Source organism: Anomalospiza imberbis, chromosome 20, assembly GCF_031753505.1.
Source record: "Anomalospiza imberbis isolate Cuckoo-Finch-1a 21T00152 chromosome 20, ASM3175350v1, whole genome shotgun sequence".
Classification (NCBI taxonomy): domain Eukaryota; kingdom Metazoa; phylum Chordata; class Aves; order Passeriformes; family Viduidae; genus Anomalospiza; species Anomalospiza imberbis.
Window position 1 is genome coordinate 3,748,190 of NC_089700.1, and position 21,565 is coordinate 3,769,754.

The window sequence follows — 21,565 nt, forward strand, 5'->3', positions numbered from 1 at the left end:
GAAGAGGTAGGGTGCAGGAGGCACATTTATGGACACACAGCTGCACACAGCTGGAGTGATTTGAGAAATTTGAACAGGACATGGTGCCAGACTGACCCCACCTGGGGAGGGTGGGACGTGGGGGGTGCATATTGATTGTTCTCAGGTCCCAGAAGGGAGAGCAAAACCATTCCTGTTCCAGACACTCTGCAGATGGGAAATGCAATGTGTGGTAGAGATATTCCTTATGATAGCTACTTGAAGTTCATTTTTCTCATCACAGGAATAAGCTTTCTGAGTAAGCTTTGGAACTGTGCTGTGTCTCTCTCCTGGCAGCCATCACCAGCTGTGTTTTCAATATCTCTTCCCAAATGCTTCACAGATACACGGACACAGATACTGCATGGAAAAACCCCAACACTGAGCAGAAAATGCACTTCAAATTCTGATAACTCCTTTGAAAAGCTGCCTGCTCTCATAGATTGGCTTTTTTGGGTCTGATGCTCTGAGAACACCTTAATCTGGTTTTCATTTATAGTTTCCCTTGAAAGAGTGGCAGATACAAAGGGACAAGGTAAGAACATAAAATGACCAGGAGACAAACACGTGACGGTAATTCTGCACTCTACAACTATTTCATTTATATAAATCTTTTCCCAGTGCTTCTGTCCTTGGTTAGCAAAATCTGAGGGAACAGCGAGGCCCCAGGATTCAAGAGTTCAAATCACTGCACTTGTCTGTGCAAGAGAAGATGTTCTTACAGAAAAACAGTTTCTCATACAGTATTTGGAATCAGCTGTGCTGAAGATGATAGCAGACTTGACAGATACCCAGAATACCTTAAGAGCAGCTCAGTCAGTGCTCCGTTATTAAAGGAATAAGCAATAGTGTTTTTTTCCTACAGTACACCTCATATAATCCATATGAAAAGATGTGAGATAGTAAAACTTACAAGAGCGCTGGGAACAGCACTTGGAAGGAACAGCAGGTGCCTTCTTGCTGGCGAGGGGTCAAAGAAAGGGTGCTTTTCAATTTCCACACAGTGGTGATGCTGGGTTAAAGGCTGGACACCATGATCTCAGAGGTCTTTTCCAGCCTTAACAATCCTGTAATTCTAAAAGGGGCTGTGAGAACTATCTCTCTGTAAATTACCTCCTTTCAGGCATACAAGAGAGGGACAGTGGGGCAGAATCAGTCCACACAGAATTCCACTCTGCAGTGTAAAGAGAGCCCTTACCCTTTCCCTCTCTCACTGGGATTTCTGAGCCCAGCACAGCACCTCCTGCGCCTGGCAGCCACGGACCCCAGTGCCCCTGGCACAGCAGCTGCACTGTGGGGAGGAGGGAGCTCTGATAGCTGGCAGAAGAGGAGACGCACAGATTGCCACGTCTCACTTCAGAGAGCAGAGGCCACGCAGGAGGCTGAGGGTATCTTGTGGTGCAGGGGACACTGGGACAGCACAAAGGGGCAGAACTGCAGCTCAGAGGGATTTGGGAGCTGACACCAGCCACACAGAGAGCACCAGCACCCACCTGACCTCCTTCTGGTAACAGAGTCCACAGCAGGTAGCATTTCTCCTGAGCAGGCGAGCAAAGGCCAAATGCGCAGAAATCCAAATGTCAACAGCACGTGCTCGTCTGCAGGGCTCCTGTGCCACATCAAAACTGGCAAAACACAGCAGGGCCAGCCCAGAGCTTTGGCCATGAACCTCTTTAGTTAGTCCAGCAGCACTTCTGTGACAGCCACTGGGCCTGCTAGGAATTGCCTGCGAGGGAAGGGACTGAATGCACACGCAGCTGACTTCCCAAAGTTGCTGGGAGAATCCCTTTTGCCTTTTTTCTACAAGAGAGTTCTGCTCAAAAATAATAGGCCGGAACAGTAGGATATAAACATTCCAGTAATTCATGGTGAATTCAAAGACAACACTCAGTCTCCTTACATATAAAATGTTGGCTTGGGGATTTCAGTTTTGTTTATGTTTTTCAAGCTGTGTATTTATCTTGCACAGTGGAACCACAGGCACAGGAGCTGTATCTTTCATATTACAACTTCTGCCGGAGCACTTAAGTCTGAAGGCTTTTTTTTTTTCTCCTATAGTGAATCATCATGTGTAGGGGGTGGTTGGATAATGTTTATGCTTTTTAAAAATAACCAAGCTAACCATTTGTTCCATACTGCACACAATTTGTTGCTTCTCTTTTAGAAACTCCTTGAAAGACAAGCTTTGGAAATAAAAATACATCTGGCAAGTCTGAAAGACAGGAGCAAGCACTGCAGACTAACTGGAACTCCACCATGGACAATTTGCTTCCTCTTCCAGAGATAAATCAAAATAAAAGGAAAAGAAAACAACACTAAGAGAAATACCTATCCACAGGTAAATTTCAGTGGGAGCAAAAAGGTTTTATCATGGTAGATATATCAAAATCTGAACAGAAGTATTTAGCAAGAACTGGAGAATTCAAAAGCACATTCCTGGTTTACTTTGTCAATGATTTGCTTTTCCATGTCCCAGCTTTCTAGCATGTGCAGCTCTGGTGTCTCCCAGCCAACCCACATTACCACAGCCTGCTCTGGCTGCTCATCAGGTACTCCCAGCCTGGTGGAGCAGAAACCCTTGTCCATTTGTAAACCAGCATGCCTTTTACACAGAAATATGCTTTATTCAATATATTTACATGGACATAGCAGTATTTTAGAAGACTAGAGAACAGTCTGCAAATTTTCACCTCCAAGCTCCTTCTTGCTTTAAGATAGAGGTGTCTGCCCACGAGGGAGAGGGGTGCTGATGTCCCAGAGGGCTGTGCTGAGAGGGGCAGGACGTCCAGCACCAAACCCCAGGGTTCACCTAGGACAATCTCCTCAGACAAACCAGCTGAGAACATTTATCATGACTAACAGACATGGATATCCAAGCAGCCAGAAACAAACTCTCCTGATACCTCTCTTGATGATCACTCCTGATAACCAGGTTGCTTCATATGAAGCTGTTCAGAAAGAGAGAAATGGTTCAATTGGGATTACAGACCCTTTGCAATGACATCTTGGAATATAAACCACCTCAGGGTGATCACCACATGCAATCAGGCACTGTGCTCATGAAAATGCTACTGAGGGAAATAAACTGCTTACTTATTACATCAGAGTTTATATTGATACAGAGGAAGACAAACATATATTCATCTTTTTGTGTGGTTGGAAACACATCCAGGTAAAGAAACTCTGTGAAGAGTGTGCCCTTGGTTCGTTACTTTGGGATATGACTCCATACCACACAAAAGCCTACTGATTTTTTTGTTGATTGATTACAGTTCATGAACCAACAACCAGCAAGTTTTTTACCCTAAATGTCTGGCAAAAGCCAAAAACAACACAAGAAAGGGCTTTGCAGGTGAAAGTGCCAAAAGTTGTGCCGGTAGGTCCAGACCTGATTTGAAGTCAGGTTTAAAGGGAGAAAATCTCTAAGTAGATGTTTGTACTTAGAAAACAAAAATTAAGATACATACATTATTTATTGAAGCTTCTATAAATTGAGTTAGTCTAGAGATATGTCTAAATACGTACCAGCTTTACATAGTTTTATATTATTGAGCAAATTTGTTAATGATTTCTTAATGGAACTTTTATTTTAGCAAGTGCTAAACAGTGTTATAGAGCAGAATTGTGCCAGTATCAAAGCAGAGGAGGCCTCATGTCTTATCTTTCTACAGAGAAATTCTGTACTAACATAAATTATGAAACAACATAAAAAAGTGAGATTATCAATATTATCTCAGTCTTACTACTTCTGATGATTTTCTTTAGTTAAATTTACCATTGGCTATTTTTATCCATGGAAACAAGTATATTTATGGAATCACTCTGTGATATAGTATTTATTTGGTTTCTTACTATGATTTGTTTCAAAATTAATTTAAGATCTCATGAAGAATAACCAAACTTTTAAGCATGAGTTGTCCTGTTTCTATTTTGCTATAAGTGTAATTCATGCATTGCTATCACCCCCTATATGCAATGGAACTACCCCAAGATTTTGGCCTGATTTTCTTTTTCATTGTGAGAGCCTATTATCTACCTATTTGTTATCTACCAGCAGATAAGACATTAATTCTTCATTTATTTGACAGTCATTAGTCCATTTTAGGAACCCAGAGATACTTGATAATAAATAACTAATGATATTTTAAAAAGGCAGAGCAACTGCCTAGCAGCTGTCTTCATGGTACATGTATCCAATTCCTGATTTATCTGCTGATTTTTTAACCCAAGCAGAATAAAATAGCATTTAGGCAGTATCTTAAATGAGCTGTTTACTGCACTCCAATCCTTTTGTGCTGGTTTTTGCTGGGACAGAGTTAATTTTCTTCCCAGCAGCTGGTATGGGACCATGTTTTAGATTTGTGCTGAGAAGAGAGCTGATAACACAGGGATGTTTTCATTACTGCTGAGCAAGTGCTTATACAGAGTCAAGGTCTTTTCTGCTCCTCACCCCTCAGAGAAGGGCTGGGGGACACAGGAACTGGAGAGACACAGCTGACCCCAGGGATATCCCAGACCACAGGGCATCATGCTCAGCAGATGAAGTTGTGGCAAGACAGTAGGACAAATAAGAATGAACATGTCTCTTTCTGTAAATTTGTTTGCACAATAATCTATTCATTGACTCAAACAACAGCATTTTTTATGGCTTCCTTTAGATGTTCAAATTTTAGCCAGGATCTGACACACTACCAAAGAGCTTTACAAACTGGGTGCCTTCAGAGTTCACCAGCTCGGTAGCTGCTTTTGGCCTTTGTTAAGCTGTCTCTTTCCATTTGCACTCCAGATTTGAGCTGTGTGGCTGTGCATTCTATTTAATTACACAGTGACAGGATGCATGAGGCACTAGGCCCCATGAAAATTTGAAGAAAGGCAATCCCTGAAGACAAGGATTCTGCTATTCCTCCTGAAAGGCTACTCTTTCTCACCTAATTCAGGATTTTTGGTGCTGCCACATAAAGGAGTTCTCTAATGGGCTCAGCCTGTGTCAGCTTGCTCCTTCCAGCACTGTGTTCTCATGTCAATTTGGATGTGAGAACTTCTCTACTCACAGTAGTTTTACTACTGCTTTTATTTCTGCCAGCAAAAGGTTTTTGATATTTCAGCTCCCTGTCCTCCTTCCCAACAAAGACATATACTGTCTTAAAAGGAAAAAAAAATGTTGAGAGAAAAAGCAACATTTTACTCCTCAAATGAATCCTAGACAACAAAGATCAGGAAACATGCCTACATGGAAAAAAAAAAAAAAAAAAAAGCTCTTCTCTGACCCTTTTAGCATGTCAGGAATTCACCTTGTTCAATGTGGCATGTCTTCCCAGTTAGGGATCAGGCCTCCAACATGGACACCAAAGTGGGAGGGTGAAATGCTTTCCCCTGCAGCTCCCTGGAGTTATTAGGCTAGCCCAGATCTGAGAGAGTTTTGGGGGAAATATTTCAGGGTTAAGGCAAAAGATTCCAAAAGAGGCTCTAACCCCCAATGTGGTCCAAGACGTTTATTCCATGGGAGGAGGAGGGAAAGAGAGTGAACAATGGAAGAGCATGGCCTTTTCTACCCTCCTGCTCAGGAAAGGACAATTGGCTCCCAGCCAATTGGGTCCAGAAAGGAAAGAAGGGTTAAACTAACATGGTTACAGCTACAGGGGTCTCTCGGGGGGAGAAAACCCATTCCCCAGAGCGATGCAACTGGAGGGATAACATGGGAAGCTGGATTATTCTTAGGACCTTGCTCAGCTGCTGCAGCCACTGGGTAGAGAACATCCTTACAGCAGCTGCAACATTTTCCATGACCTCCTGGAGTCAGTAACAGGAGCTCTGGATTAATAGCTAACTCTTCTGCTGGAGTTGAGGATGGCAGGAAAATCAGGACAGGGGATTTTTCGAAGTATTAGGGTGGTTTTTGTCAAGATGGTCTTTGGGGTCCAGAGTTAATACTGATGCATATCCAGGATGTCTTAATACAGGTCTGGCTATTTTGATCTTGTCTCTCTTATGACTTCCAAAACATTGGGGTTTGGATTCCAAACATATGCTACTGCCACTCTGAGCCCCTGTATACAAATAACCATATATATTAATACATATTAATCCCTGAACGAAATTCAACTCTGAAAACATCAGTCCGGTTCCAGTGTTCCCCTGCTTCTAGCTGTGGGACCCAGTTGGCTGCAGGGAGATCAATGAGAACCTAAGCATAAATATATGTCTGTAACACAAGAAGTGTTTATAAGAAGGTCATTGGTTCTCTCTAAAATGCTTCTCTCTTTGGGCTCTGATCAAAGCTGCTTTTGCAGAATGTTATGAGAAACATTTAAAGAAAAAAATTAAAGAGGAAACAAAAAAATCCTTCCTTATTTTAGATGAGAGACATTCTTTCCCTGGAAAAGGTGCTTCCTGGCCAAGGGTAACCCAGAACAATTTCCTGAGTTAAAGGCTTCCACATTTGGCCATATGCATTTTGCTTCAGAAATGCAGCAACAACCAATCCTGGTGAGAGCCACACTGACATGAGTGCCACTGCCTGCTTTAAGTGGAAACTCTCTTTTTGTAAAAGCTGAAAGAGCATGTGGGTGGGCAGGATGGAGAAGGGTGGAGAGGTTTAGTCCCTGGTTGTCATTCTTTAGGCGTGACCACAATGCTGCAATCTCTGGAACGCAGCTGGACAGAAAGGATGAGGAATGTCCCTGCCTCCCTTGGGGAAATCAGTCTGATGATGCCAGGAGCTGTGATTTGTCTCTGCAGGAATGTTGCCACCTGCAGCAATTAAATCTCCGCCATAATATGATTTAAACAAGAGGATATTTCCCCCCAGAAACTGCCAGATCATTGTTTCCTCCAAATGCCTCTGAGAGACAAGAAAATTAATGCAGTGAGGATCGCTCAGAATGGGGCACTGCAGATGTCCTGGGAGCAGGAGAGGGATGCAGAGCTTGACAAAATTAGGTGAGCCTGACAAGTCCATCACCAGTTTCCCCAGACAAATCCAGAGACGAGTGTTAAAGGAGCTGAAACGGTGATCTCTGTGCTATCATCCACCTTCTCTGCCTTTGTGGACAGAAACCAAAGTGCATCTGTAAAACCACTGCTGGATGCATTTTGTTATTCCACGCACCACAAGCAGACTTCCCAACAAAATCCAATGGCTTCAGTTACACATCAGAAGACAAAAGAACACTGTGTAGCCATGGATTCATTTGCCCAAGTCTTTTGTAAAGCCTTTTAAAGCTTCTTTAGGATCTCCCTCAAAACAAAGCCCTTATGTCAACAGAAACTCTTGCTTAGATATACTTCATCTGTTACTTTTTATGAATATGCACGATCAAAGGGTGACAGCTTACACAGTTAAGCAAACACAGTTACACAGAGCACACTTCTCCCACAAAAGGTCAGATAATACAACATGCTAAATGTTAAATACACACAAGAGGGATATGTTCCCCTTGAGCACACTGTGATGGGGACTTATTTAGGAATATATTGTCCATCTTTTCAGGACACCCTGCAAAGCGTCTTTGAAAAGATCTTACCTGTTCAGTGATGAAGGAGCTTGAAAAAGTGACAGCTGACCAAAAGAAGATCCCACAGCTGAGAATGATCTTTCTGTTGAACCGGTCACCAAGGTAACCAAAGATCGGTGCCGCGACCATGAAACTACAGATAAAAACTGCAAAGGAGAGAAAAAGGAAAGAAACTTAATAAACATCAGACCAAGAACAGGAAGACTAATTTTCTGCAAGCCAAATCCTCTAGAGAACAGCTCCAAATAATTAGATATTCTGCAGCCCTGCCTGGCGGAGTTGTGCAGGCCGATAGGCTTTCTGAAGTCAGTGCTTCCTTAATCAAACAGATTTTTCATTCCCAGAGAAACTTCAGACCAGTGAAGTCATATTACTTGAAAGCACCAGCCCCTCACAGTCAGCTGAGCTCAGATCTGGGGATGGGCAAAACCAGGACAGAATAAATTAAGAGCTTCTGCTTAAATGTTACTGAGAAGGTGAAGTGGAGTTTGGAAGGAGTTTCAAGCAAACAGAAAACAAGGCAAGGGCTCCTTGTTGGTTCTTGCAGCAGAGACCTGAGAAAAATGGGCCACAGAAGCTGAGGTTCTTTCATCCTTCCATCCTTCCCTCCTTCCTATTTAAAAGAAATTATGAAACAGTGAGGAACACCAGTAAACACCACTATCATCCTACTGACACCAGCCCTGTCTCCTCACTAGGTCCTTTCACCATCACTAAACTTGTATTTCAATCCATCACTGAGCAACAGCTTCACTAGAACAAAGAGTTTTAACCTACAAAGTCCAAACAGGCCAGGACTGTCCTCATCTGGAAGACTTCAAGTTGATCCTTTGTTCCCTCCAAAACCCCCAAAGCATTAACCTGTGATCTCCTGTCACGTAGGAATGAGGCTCTTGACAGAGTAACTTCAGCAAAATCACGTCTATTCACAGTTCACTTCTCTGTCCATCTCAAAACAATCTGGCCTGTGAACCCCCTGAGAACACCTGAGATAGGGTGTTCACATCATGTTCCTTAATAATTTGGATTTTGGCAGAAATTGCCATGTTTTAAGCTGATTTATTCCTGCCTTTTGTCTGTCCACATTGTAGAACTGGATAGGGCAATTACACGGATTTTATTGGTGTGTACTGTGAATTCTGACTATAACTGGCTGTTTGGGATTCAGCAAATCCAGAAGGATTTGGGTAGGACACCAGAACACCTAGAGGTCTCTCTTTAGTCACACAGTCCTTACACTCATTTGTTTTCAAGTAGGTCTTGGAGGGCACTGTGGGTTTTTGGCATAGCCTAACCCCAGCTGTCTACTTTTCATTGTATAAAATGGGGTGGGGGGATAGAATAGATTAAAAAAAAAAAAAAAAGAGCAGAGCACACACCCCCTTTTGGGTGGAATGTGCATATAAAATTAAAATTGTTAAGACCCAAATAATGAATTTTTAATGGATGATATGATAGTTCAAAAATGTGCAGAATGCTGAACTATGACTAAATGTCTTTTTTTAGTATATTAAGATGTCAAAGCAGCTTTATAAATAATACACATCCATTTGCATCTGTGTTTTGTGACCCATGTGTATATGTATTTTGCACTGTGATATTTGAACTAAATTACAGGATTACTCTTTTTACATTTAGAGTAAAATAAATCAAGATAATGGAGAAATGTTAAGGCCTGAAATGCAGCACATGCAACATATCACACATACTTAAGTAGTATTGCTATGACCAGTTTTGCTGTTCAGCTCACACATAAACTTTACTGATAGAACTCAGTCCCTGCACCTATCCCAAAATCCTTGTGCAAACAAAACCCATGAATAAATCTACAAGCAGTGTTTTCATCTCTGTTTTACAGAGAAACTAGACCAGCAGTAGCTCACAAATCTCTGCTCAGGAAGGGCACATCTGCACTGGCCCCACTCCAACAAGGCACTTAAGCACATGCTTATATTAGGCACTTTAGAGTCATCAATTCCATGATTAAGTGCTTTCCTGAATTAACACCAAGGGCTTGGCACCTTGCAAAGCTGGTGCAACAACCTGGCACGACGGATACGTGGCTGTTCATTGGGAATGAGAAGCAGAAAATGACTGTGACTCGTCCAGACCAGTGTGACCACTGCAGTATGATCTTTCTCTTGGAAGGACACTACAATTCATTCATCTCAGAATCCCATATTCTGCCATTTTTATGATGTAAAAAGACACAAAACTGAAAAAGCTTCCAAGGGAAAATTCAAAATATCCAAGTCAGCATCCCACCATTTCAAATATCAAATAATACGGTCAATTCAACTTTGAGACATGTGTGATTCAAAACTCACATTAATCAGTGGGATTATTAGCTTCAATGACCTCTGGATAATAAATGAAAAGTATAATTCTGGAATTTGGGCAAAATGGACAAAGCTACTCTTTCAAATAAAACAAACAAACAAAAAAAAAAAGATTGTCCAATGACTTTCCAACAATGTACATCCTTCTGCTGCTCAAATCCCTTTGGAGGATCTATTTTTGGAAGACTCTGAGCTGTGAGCTTTGTCAGTGGTAAGCAGCTGACTTGACAGCTCCACAAGGTGTAAAATGAAAAGGACAACAGAGCCAAATAAATAATAGGTAATGGAACACAGCTGTCACAAGAATAAATGCAATTTATATCAGAGTATTTATGACCCAAATATGCATCAGAGCATTGACTGACTCAAATAAATGCAGAGATGCAGAGTATGATGGCTGTGTGGTCTGTCAAAGGGATTTTCCTGTTACAGGCCTTTCCCATGAATCAATTTTTGCAATTACTCCTGCCAGTGACAGCCGAGACTCCTGAACCCCAGCCTGGGCTGGCAGAACAGAGGTGAACAAAAGTAGGGCACATTCCCAGGTGGGATGGAAACCTGAGTTACTCTAGAACAGGAGGTTCTATGAGGTTCTGTGACAACACTACAAAGGAGGGACATCATCCAGAAGACTCAAAACTGCAGCACGTTCAGTTGGAGAAAGGGGCAGCAGAAACATGCATTCCAGTAAAGGAGCCTGGCACTTGTGCCAGCCTCTTTCTCTCTGGCTTGTCTCCCTTCTTCCACAGCATTTTCTGTTCCTTGCACTCACCCACTCCCAAATTAATAACACTGAAGTGACACCACAGCAGCTGCTGCTTCAGCTCAACCACAGCCACAAATCTTTTCTATTAGGGCAGCAGTGGGACAGAGGTTGGCATTGCGCTTTGCTCTTCCCAATCAACAGCTCCTCTTCCCATTTTCACTTAGAGACATCCCAGAATATTACAGCTCTTGAAGAGACGTAGAGTGCAAGTCAGGGCAGGGTTAGAAACTCACTGGGATTTAAGATGAGCTACTGTGAAGGCAGTGATGGCATTGGGAGCAGCTGTGGGCAGGTATAGCTCTGGCAATCCCATTATGGATGTGTACAGCTCATTTCTCCTGGTAAATGATCTCCAGCAGTGCCAGCAAAAGTGGTTCAGTCCCAGCACAGGGTGGAGCTGAGATACATTTCTGCAGGAGTAAATTATCATGTGAGCAAAGGATGAATAAACAGACACATAGTGAATGCCATCAAGGAGGGAGGTTCTTTTAAGTACAGGTATTTTCAAAAGGAGAACCCATTTGTCTTTATTCCTCCCTTTGTGGCTTAGCCACTGAAATGCCGCCTGTGGTGAGAAGGCAGGAAGAGTGTAATTGCCCAAACAGGATGGCTTGGTGTCTATTTCTGCCTCTGGATGCCTGTCCCACCCTGTACAGGTGCACAAGCACTTTCTCAGCCAGCACTGCCCAGCTTTTTCTGTGCATGGCTGGAATTACAACAATGTGCAGCATAAAAAGTCTTACACATCCCACCCAAACACCCACCAGACAAGGAAATCATCCTCCCACGCCTCTATTGCTGCTGCATGTACTGCAGCTTCAGTCCTGTTTCAGGACTATGGCCAGGGAGCTGCTATTCAGACACACTTTCCCCTCTCAAGAGCTGCCTGTGTACCCAGGGGAAAAGTAAATCCAACAGTGGAAGCAAAGGAGATGAGAGAAGAGGAAGGAACTGTAGACTTTATATTTAACAGTCACAAAAAACTCCTGCCTCCTGGAACTAGATGCCATTACTTTTATTTTTCTCTTCTTTCTCTCCAAACAAAACTTTACCAGGTTGACTTCACAGCTATTCCCTGAAAAGCCTCTGACCTGACAGCTCTCCACCCTGTGATTCCAAAGACACTTGCCTCCACCTCACTTGCTCTTTTCTTTAGTGGACTTTTGTTTAGTGGACTTATCAACCCAGAGATAATCTCAGAGAGGGGCTTCTCCTGCCAGCAGGTCATCCACAGAGTAGAATCAAGAAGGAAGAGAGGCAGTGACAGAGGCACACACAGGGGCTGACGTTCCTCTGTTCCTGGAAGGTTGAGCAGATCAAAGGCACCTCTGAAAAAGGTCCTTTCTTTTGGTTTTGACTTTAAGCACACAGGGCTTATCTTTTCCTATCAGTAATAATGCTAGAAAGGTTCAGGGTCAGGTGAAAACAGCTTTCTCTACACAAGGATGCTCAACAAAAAAACCCTAGTGGGTATCTTTGAGCTTTGAGTCAGCACAAATCGTGTGTACACATCTAATTGAGTGCTGACAGTGAGCTTGGCTCTGTGGAAGGCAAACCCAGACAGCCTCTGCCTCAAGGGACTGGCATGCACTGAGACACTGCTGAGAACTGTGTGCTGAGAGGTTGATAACATCTTCCCAACAACAAATTTCCAAACAATGAGAACACCTCAACAGGCAGCTTGCCCTGAATGGAATATTTATGGGTGTGTACAAGTACAACCCTGGGATTTGGCCGATCCACTTCTACCCCAGGGACTTTCAGTCAAGAGTGCACGTGCTTCTCAAGCTGCTTGTGACACCAGTTACCATCTACCTGCAATGGTGAATAAAGCCTCTCCAACATCCCAACCAGCTCCTCTACTCCAAAGACGTGTTTTTGCAATGCTTCCCTCTTTTAATTTTTATTTTCTCTATGATTTTATGCTATAATAATAGCATAAACACAGCACATTTAATCACGGTGAGGCATGGGACAATTTAGAAAGAAAGTTTAACATTAATTTCTACTTTAGGGCTACGGAAATTAAGACACAGGAGAGTGACCTGCCCTTGATGAACTACAGACATCTGGAACCCACACAGGTCTTCCAGCTTCAGCAGTGTCCTCTTTACATGACCATCTCTATGCTGGAGGGATTTCTGAAGGTCTACAGCCACAATTTAAAGTGATTTTTTTTTTTTTACAGCACCATTCAAGCTAAGAAAGAATAAAGATCCCTTTATGCTTCATGCCACAGTTCAGGTACAATGTGGTGATTGATGGTCAAGCACTGGAACAAGTTGCCCAGGGCAGCAGTGGAATCACCATCCCTGGAGTGTTCAAAAACTTTGTAGTTGTGGCAATGAGGGCCATAGATTAGTGGTGGAGTTGGCAGTGCTGGATCAATGGGTTGGACCTGATGATCTTAGAGGTCTTCAACCTTAATTGTATGATTCAACCTTGATTGTATGATATGAGCAAGGTAAAATTGATACCCAATGGTGGGACAGTCCAAGGCCCCAGGAACCTCAGCAGTGTGATTTAAAAAATTAATCCTTTGAAAGAGGATGAATTAATACCATACAATTGATTTTAGAAAATATCACCCTGAAAATCATTTCTGTCACAGACAGGTACTCTGTTACATCACTCTGCACACAGGCTTTGTTTTACTTCATTGCTAATTCAACAGCCAACAGATGGATCGTGTTACTGCGCTTTGCCGGGTGCAAAACACGAGATCACTGGGTTCCAGACTCAGGCAGACAAGAAGTTTCTGACAAGTGTGAGGAGCTTTGAAACACCATCAGTTCCATATGTCATGCAAAGCTGTCACACACTGACAATGTCGAACACAGGAGCATTAAAAAAAAAAAAGCTTGAGAATGCATCAAATCAATTGGAGTTAGGTATATGAAAGCTTGGGTTGGATATGGTCTGAAATGTTCTCCCAGAACAGACCACAGGACAAAATGGAGAATTTTATAAAAGCCTCATTGTGTCCTTGTGCTTGTTCAGTAAGGCAAAGTGAAAAGTCCTGCACTTCAGTCACAACCCAAGGCAGTGCCACAGCTGGGGACAGAGTGGCTAGAAAGCTGCCCAGTGGGAAATGATCTGGGTGTGCTGGTCAACAAGGGCTGAACATGAGCCCAGGTGGCCAAGAGGCCAATGGCATCCTGTCAGGAAAAGTGTGGCCAGCAGGAGCAGGGACACTGTCCCCCCGCAGTGAGCATGGGTGAGGCCACACCTTGAGTGCTGCATCCATTTCTGGGCCCCTCACTGCAGGAACAGCATTGAGGGGCTGCAGCATCCCAGAGAAGGGCAGCAGAGCTGGGGAAGGGTCTGGAGCACAAGGATGATAAGATGCAGCTGAGGGAGCTGGGGGAGGGCTCAGCCTGGAGAAAAGGCGGCCCAGGGGGGACCTGCTGGTTCTCCACGACTCCCTGACAGGAGCAGGCGTTCGGACTCAGCTCCCAGGGAACAGGGACGGGACATGAAGAAACAGCCCCAAGCTGTGCCAGAGAAGACTCAGGCTAGACTTTAGGAGGAGTTTCTTCACTGAAAGGGTGGTCAGGCATTGGAAGGGGCTTCTTGGTGAGGTGGAGAAGTCTCCATCCCTGTAGATGCTCAAGGATCAACTGGATGTGGCAGTCAGTGCTCTAGGCTGGGTGACAAGGTGGGAATGGGTCCAAAGTTGGAAAGAGAGGAGAAGAAGTGTTTTGAAGGTGTGGCCCTAACTACTCACACAGTCTGTGTTTACCAGGGCATGTTTCTATTTCACAGGACACTCTAGTTCGTGTTTCCCTCACTGCAGATGCCACTCATCAATATTCAAGCTACAATCTTGTCTTTTCCATAGGGAGCACAATGCACCATGAGGTGCCAGTTTTTTCCTTAGCACAAGCTGATACAAAATGTAAACAACATGTTTAGGATGAGTATGTGCACACACAGCTGACACACACATTTACACGGAGAAGGAGCTGTTGTACACCACCACTCGGTTCCATTTGCTGAGACAGGGTCAGAACCTGGTTACAAAAACACCACTAAAGAAGCCAGACAAGGCCTGAACACAGCTTGTCTGGCAAGTTCACAATTCACTCAGTAATACACAAGATGCAATTCTTGGAAGAGTTCAGTACTGATAATTTCCCCCCGCCTTTTCCTCACTGCAGAAACCAGATTCTTCCAAGGGTTAGCCCCTATGTTCCCAGCAAAGGATATCCTGAAGTTTGCTTTGTTCACCTTAACTAACAAGAATAATTGCTTCAGTGGGAATTGCTGGGAAATCCACTCCTTGGAAACAGAAAATAAGACTATCCAGAAACCCAGCAATGTTTTAATTGATTTTTTATTAATTTCCTACATTATGTCCATTGAAGCTTCACTTAAAGATTCAGCCTTTCCTATCTTCCTTACTGCTGAAATCATAAGGCGATGGTTACTCACAGTTATCAATTCACCCTTTTATACATCTGAAATTCAGTTCAGTTCTGCTGTACTTCAAAATTTTTTACCTAAGTGTACAGCGGAAAAGACAGAACTTGACTGTACTGTTTTATCTCTCTGGATGTCCAGCAAATTTACTTGGAGCAGGAGCCAACATGCTACAAGACTAGATTTTGAACAGCTGTGTAGAAAAGAGGAAACCCCTTACTTCTGCATTTCATTGTGGAATTACAGAGATCACGTTAGCACTGTTTTAAAGGGATTTGGGCAACCTCATCATCAATAGAACTGTTACCCCAAGGAACGGTTCCAGCATCCAGCTCCCAGTCCATCGCTTTCCTTGTGCCTGAACTGGTGCTTGACTGACCCTGCAGTGGGAGAGCAGCAGCCATCCAGCCCTGAGGAGCAGCTTTTCCAAGGAAATGACAGTAACAGAATGTCTTCTGTGGCTATGAGAACACTTGAGCAGACACCACCTCTCCTCATCAATTAAAAAGTAATATTCACATGGGGGCCAGTTCCACAATCTGGTTCATTCCATGAAGAGGGAAGAGGAGGCTGTGGCACAGCTGGGTTTCCATGGCAGTGCCATACAAAGCCATGCAGATTATTGCCTAAGACAGCATTAGATTGCTGGCACTTGTCAGCAGAGCCCAGAAAACATGCTTTTTTGGCAGTGTTTAAACTCTGCTTTTGCATTTCTTACTGTTCAGAAGTGATGGATTAAATAAGCCAAGGCCAATTCTGTTTTACAGCTACTTCCACTTTGAGTTGTTTTCCTGCAAAATGCTTTCAGTGTGTTTCATTTAGACTCCTGACCAAAGCTGATGGAAGGACTCCTTGATTCAGTGGGCATTACAGATGAGAATTTTGTTTAGATAGAACTGCTTATGCCTTCTAATGGCAGCAGAGATCAGAACCTCTTTGCCAATAAAAACACTAGTAAGTTTACTGCATCCCTGTAATATTAAAGGTTATTATTGGGAAAGGCACAGCAGGCATCAAAAAAAAATGCCAAAAGGACATAACAAGTAATTTTACTGTAAAACATTAAACATCTGGAAAAGGAACAACCAGTGGAGGAGATGGAGGAGATCAAACACCATGAGTGGAAAGGAAAAGGGGAAAACTGAATCACCTTCTCTCTTAGAAGACTGACCAGCCAGGTGGCATCAAATAAGACTGGCAGCTGAAAAATGCAAATCAAAGGAGAACTTTCATTCACAAAACTTCACTAAACACTGGAATTTTATCACAGCCCCAGGAGCTAAGAGTTTATGTTTTCACAAAACAGGATTGGACAAAACCCTGTAGGAATACTAATTGAAAGGCTGCTAAAGGTAGCTCCTCTTGTTCAGGACATTCTCAGCTAGCCAGTTGATTTGGCATACCCAGGAGCTACCACCATAATCTTGTCCTGTTCATCTTTTTCTTCCCCACATATATGTGATCACAACCAAAGACTGGCTAATACACTGAAAGGATGTGGGGTCTGGAAAATACAACTATTCCTGCAGTATTCTGAGGGAAAAAAAAAAAAAAAGGAAGACAAAACTGCATCTGCATAATTTCCACCAATTTGATCACGTAACAATTTATGAACATATCCCTAAGCTGCACCTAACTTATCTCTAAAAGCTGGAATGTGGCTCACAGTTACACTTCTAAAATCACTAGTTACTTTGACCCTGTATATACACAGGTATGAAGTTCCCAGTCAGAGCTTTGTCCTCTTGCAGTTTCTCCTCCATTTGACTTAACCAGCTCTAAGTGTTTGAGAACTTTCTGGTCACACAGGGCAGCAGGACATGTCAGCCCTGCCCAGCTGCTCACACAGTGCGTGACATGGCACTGCAATCAGGGCAGGGAAAGTTCATTAACTTAGTTAGCCAATTAGGATGGATTTGTATCCATTCTGGTCAATCCTGAATTAGACATGAGATCCCAGAGGTGCAGAGACTGGTCAATAGCTGTGCAGCACTGCAGCATTGTGAGTGACACAGCTATGACATGATTAAAATATACCTAAACCAGTCTTGGCTGCTGTTACAGACACAGCCAGCAATCACTCCTAGCACTAATGAAAGTCTGCATCTGAACAAATAGCAGTTTTTCTTTTCCCTTTCTGTGCAGTTTTCCAGGATGTTCTGCCCGTTTGCCATCCCTCTGAGAGCTGCAGTCACAAATAACCCTCCAGCTGGGAAGAGGCTGCTCCTATTTGCCAGGAAGATGAAACTCCTATACCCAGGGCTCATAGCCAGAGAAAGGTGTCTTAAAAAAGCATTTAAATAACCACAAACCCCAAAGGAGCTTTATTTTGTCCTGTTCCCTTCCTCTACTTGAAGAGCTCTTTCTTTTGCCATTGCAATTATGACTCTAGGCACACGCACAAAGCCACATCCGCAGGAGCCTTCGGAAGCAAAGGTGAGATCTCCTCAAAGAACTGGTCAGACTTTCCCTTGTGCCAGTACAGAGCTTGTGTGACCATCTGGAGAGCAAAATCTGGGGCCTGCTGAGGGCTGAAAACGAATCTTGTCTCTTTTCTGGCAAGTTCCCTGATCTAAGAGAGGCAGCATGAGCTGGTGGCAAGAACTACACCGAGTCCCTTGGGGAGGGATGTGCACCTTCACCCTCAAAGCCTTTTCAAGCACAGCAGACACTTAAACACATCAAGAAATGACAGCCTAAAGCTGGTAATGCAGGATAATCTAAATCCCTTGATCCTTAAAATCTGCATTGAGTACCGCGAATTAGACTTAACTAGCAATAAAATACTTTAAATCTGTTATTCTCATAATAGAATGGTGCTTCATTTGTATCTGGTATAAAGAGAAATTATGTTCCTGGTTCCTAATTTGAGATAGAGAGGGAAGTCTGTTTTCATACTAAAATGAGCTTTGCCATCCTTCTTTACATCAGGACTACTAATCCTGCATCCTTCCTCAACTAACATTTTAATTTCAAATAATTAACTAGGATGCAATAGGAATTATTCTGTCTCAGTCTCAAAACCTACTTCCTGCAGCAATAGAGAACAGGATAGAGAGGAGACACTTGTACTGGGTATTACTAATAAATTCCTTGCTCCATGTTATTTACCAACAACAGCAGTTTCCTCAGAAAAAAGAAAAGAAAAACAAGGCAATAGGAAGTGCTTCCCCTTCTCTTCAGAGTGACGTCAGGAGCTCCTCATGCATTTGTGACAACTTACTGAGGGAGATCATCTGATCTATTCTCATCCCACATCTTTCAGACATAAGGTTTATTTGGGTTTGTTTTTTAAATGAAAACCCTAAATAAATGACTATTTCACAGTGGGAATGCCTTGCTGACCTCTACACAAAGCTCTCAATATCTGCTGGATGCATTTACAAAGAGTGAAAAACTCTGCAGGAACCAAACATTCTCCTCCCAAACACGCCACCCGCAGCTGGGGCACAGGAGCGCTCGCTCACTGGTCCCTCAAGGAGCGAGGGATTTGGGGAAGGCTGGGACAGGGATGCTGGTTTTCCAGCAGTCTTGGCCAGAAAGAGACTCTCAGCCATTGCCTTCCACCAGGGCCAAAAGCCCAGGGGGATTTTGGAGCTACCAGTCCTGATGGCTATACTGCTGGGAGTCAAGCAAATGCTGAGAGTAGTGAAGAAAACCTGCATCAAAGCCTTGAAATCCACACGGCTCTGCTTTGGGAATGGGGAGGGGGACACAGCTCTTTGCTGACATTCTCCCCAGGCTGGCAGTAGGACTGATTGATTTATTTTTAATTATTTTTACAGTTCTTTAGGGGGCTGTTGTACCATCTATAGTGGGCTTGGCAAAACACATGCTCCCTCTTTGGAAGGGAAAATGACCATAGCTGCATTTTAATGATGGAATTGGCTGTCAACTACGACAGCACTGACAGCCTCAGGACAGCATCTAATCTGGTGGCACACAAGGAGTAAATGAGAGTTTCCTCTCAATTTTATGTCTATCATTGGCACCCACCAAAGTTGTCCTACTTAGAGTTAAAACTGAAGACATTTCTGCAGATTATGTGCTCCAGAAATTGCTCAGGAAAGCACGTAAGCACAGGCAAATGGGCAGGAAATGCTCTGGGGTGAATGAGAGACATGCAGGACACCCCAGATCTTGTTTCAGTGTTATCACCAAGGCACAGGAGCAAAGCAATGATGTCCGGACAGGGAAGGACAAGGATTCACATTCACAGTGTGTGTTTGTGCATTTGCAGATAAAAGTGTGCCAGAGCTTGGTAGCAAACTCCTTCCACACCATTTTTCACAAACTGTTCCCTTTCCAACTCAAGCCATACGTCTTCAAGAGTGCTTTTAGCAGATCAGTAAAATGCCATCTTTTAAAATCAACAAAACTCAGTAACTAAGGAAATTATCAATCTGAAGGGAAAAATACAGCTTCATCTCTGTATTACAGCTGACTTCCTTCACAGGGGTCAGTTCACATCTTTCTGAATTTCTAAACACACTGACTTCACCCTGGTCTCACACTGCCTGCCTCTAGATATCTGGAGGAAAGCAAACATTTGTTAAATTAAACTGAATTCTAAGGGATGAAAATATATTATTTCTCATCACAAAAACTTCAAGAGGACAACTAAAATATCTGATTTTTATTCACTTGCTCTAAGATGCAGGCGGTACCAGCAAGGGGTACTGCTCTTTATATCCTGCCATCTGCAGCCTTATGCTAATTCAGTTTTTTTAAGAATAGAAATCACTGTGGAATGAGAATATGCTAAAATTCACAGAAGATATGGATATAAAAGCCATTGCGGGTAATTGCTTTGGTTTGATGCTATCCAGCAACCCAGAATTGTCTTATTTTCCTCAAAGATTTCCCTCCTCCCAGGGCCGTTAGTGCTATAGATAGCTTCACCTTTATTTGCAGAGGAAACACACACATTTCATAACATTGCCCAGCCAATCCTTACTTCTAAAGAGCTGTTTGCTGGTCACAGAGGGAATTTCAGTACTTTGTCCTGCTTAATTACCTACTTTTTTCTGGGTTGCCTGTAAAATGCAAAGTATCTTGTGGAACGACAGCTCTTTAAATAAGCTACCACCCATTAGGGACTGGCCCAAAACCACACTAACTTTACAGGGGGAATTTCTGCAGTGCTGACTGGGTTTCAATTCAGAGCACCAACACAGAAAGAGAAAAAAAATCAATTCACTGTGGAATCTCACAGTTTCTCCTTAACAGCCATGTCCATCTTTCTGCCTGAGGCATTGCCAGTGAATAAGTAAGTCCCTCAGTAAGATATCTCTCATTTAACCTCAGGAGACCACTTCATAAGAACACAAGAACAATGACAACAGATCAGAAAACCATGTAGTTTTGCATCCTGTCTGTGGCAGGGACTGCAATCAGATCCTTCTGAGGAAAGTACACAGAATTCCTACACAGGCAGCTGAACTACTCAGAGGCTGCCTTCAGCACTCCCAAGAATTGTAATGCGTTATCCACATAAAGATCTGATCTTTCAAGCTCAGGTTCTGACAATATTCCTCGTGACATTCATTTCCCCAAGCTGTCCACTCTTCCTTGAGAAGGTTTTGGAATGCTTTCCAGCAAACTGACCCCTACTGATTGTTTCTTCATTGTGAGGCAAAAATCAGAAAAACATACACCCCACATAATTTTCAGGACGTTCATTTTGTTATGTGATTTTACATTACCCCCTCTAATTTATGAGGACAAGCAAAATAAAAATAATGATTTTTGAAACTTCTCCTGTGAGAAGGAAGTGGAGGGTGTATGTGAGAGTGCAGCAGGGGCCAGGGCTAGCTGCTCTGGACCAGACATGTTGGGCCAAAGTGTGGTTTGTGTGTAAATGTACTCGCTGTCTGGTTTCATTATGAATCACAAATCCTCTACAAGGCAAGGAAGGAACCATTTGCTCTCACTTACCCTGAACCCTGAGCTAATTCTCATTTATTACCCATCATTAAACTCACCCAGCCACAGAAACCATGAGCTCGGACACAAACAATCACCAGCAGCTGCAAGAGACAGGTAATAAAATGCTGAACCACTTCCTAGTCTGATTAGCAGCACTGTGAGGGTCAGGGAGGAGTCTGAGCCACCAGACAGCAAGATCTCCCTTTGGCAGAAAACAAGGCTCCAGCCCCTCAGCAGTTGTCAAGCTGCTTTCTCCTGTGTTAAAGCACACCAGGTAACTCAACCTATTCTTCTCTGAGAGTCTGGCACCTAAACTACAGCACAGATACAGATACAAAAAGCTATCTACTGATTCATCTATCTAGATATAGATATATAATTAAAGCTGTTCTCAGTGGTCTGAGAACAGCTCAGGGACCACAAATATTTTCTGCTTCCTATCCAATGCCACACGATGCCCATCAGCACTTCCATGAGCTGATCCATCTATTATTCCAGATGCCAATAACATTTCAAAAGGCTTTTGCATCACAAAGTAAATTCAAAGAAACATCATCATTGACTGCCATTTGTAACTG

The 21,565-nt window shown here is 43.1% G+C and overlaps 1 protein-coding gene across 6 annotated transcripts in view; it reads right to left on the reverse strand.

Moving 5' to 3' along the window:
- SPNS2 (SPNS lysolipid transporter 2, sphingosine-1-phosphate) overlaps window positions 1-21,565 on the reverse strand; it is a 133,197-nt gene that overhangs the window by 63,779 nt on the left and 47,853 nt on the right. For all 6 annotated transcript variants that reach the window (XR_011005398.1, XR_011005396.1, XR_011005397.1 and 3 more), the window contains exon 3: window positions 7,542-7,678. Coding sequence is in view for 1 of the 6 variants with exons in the window: in XM_068210197.1 (XP_068066298.1) it covers window positions 7,542-7,678 (137 nt within the window). In the remaining 5 variants the exon portion in view is untranslated. The remainder of the gene's footprint in view (window positions 1-7,541; window positions 7,679-21,565) is intronic.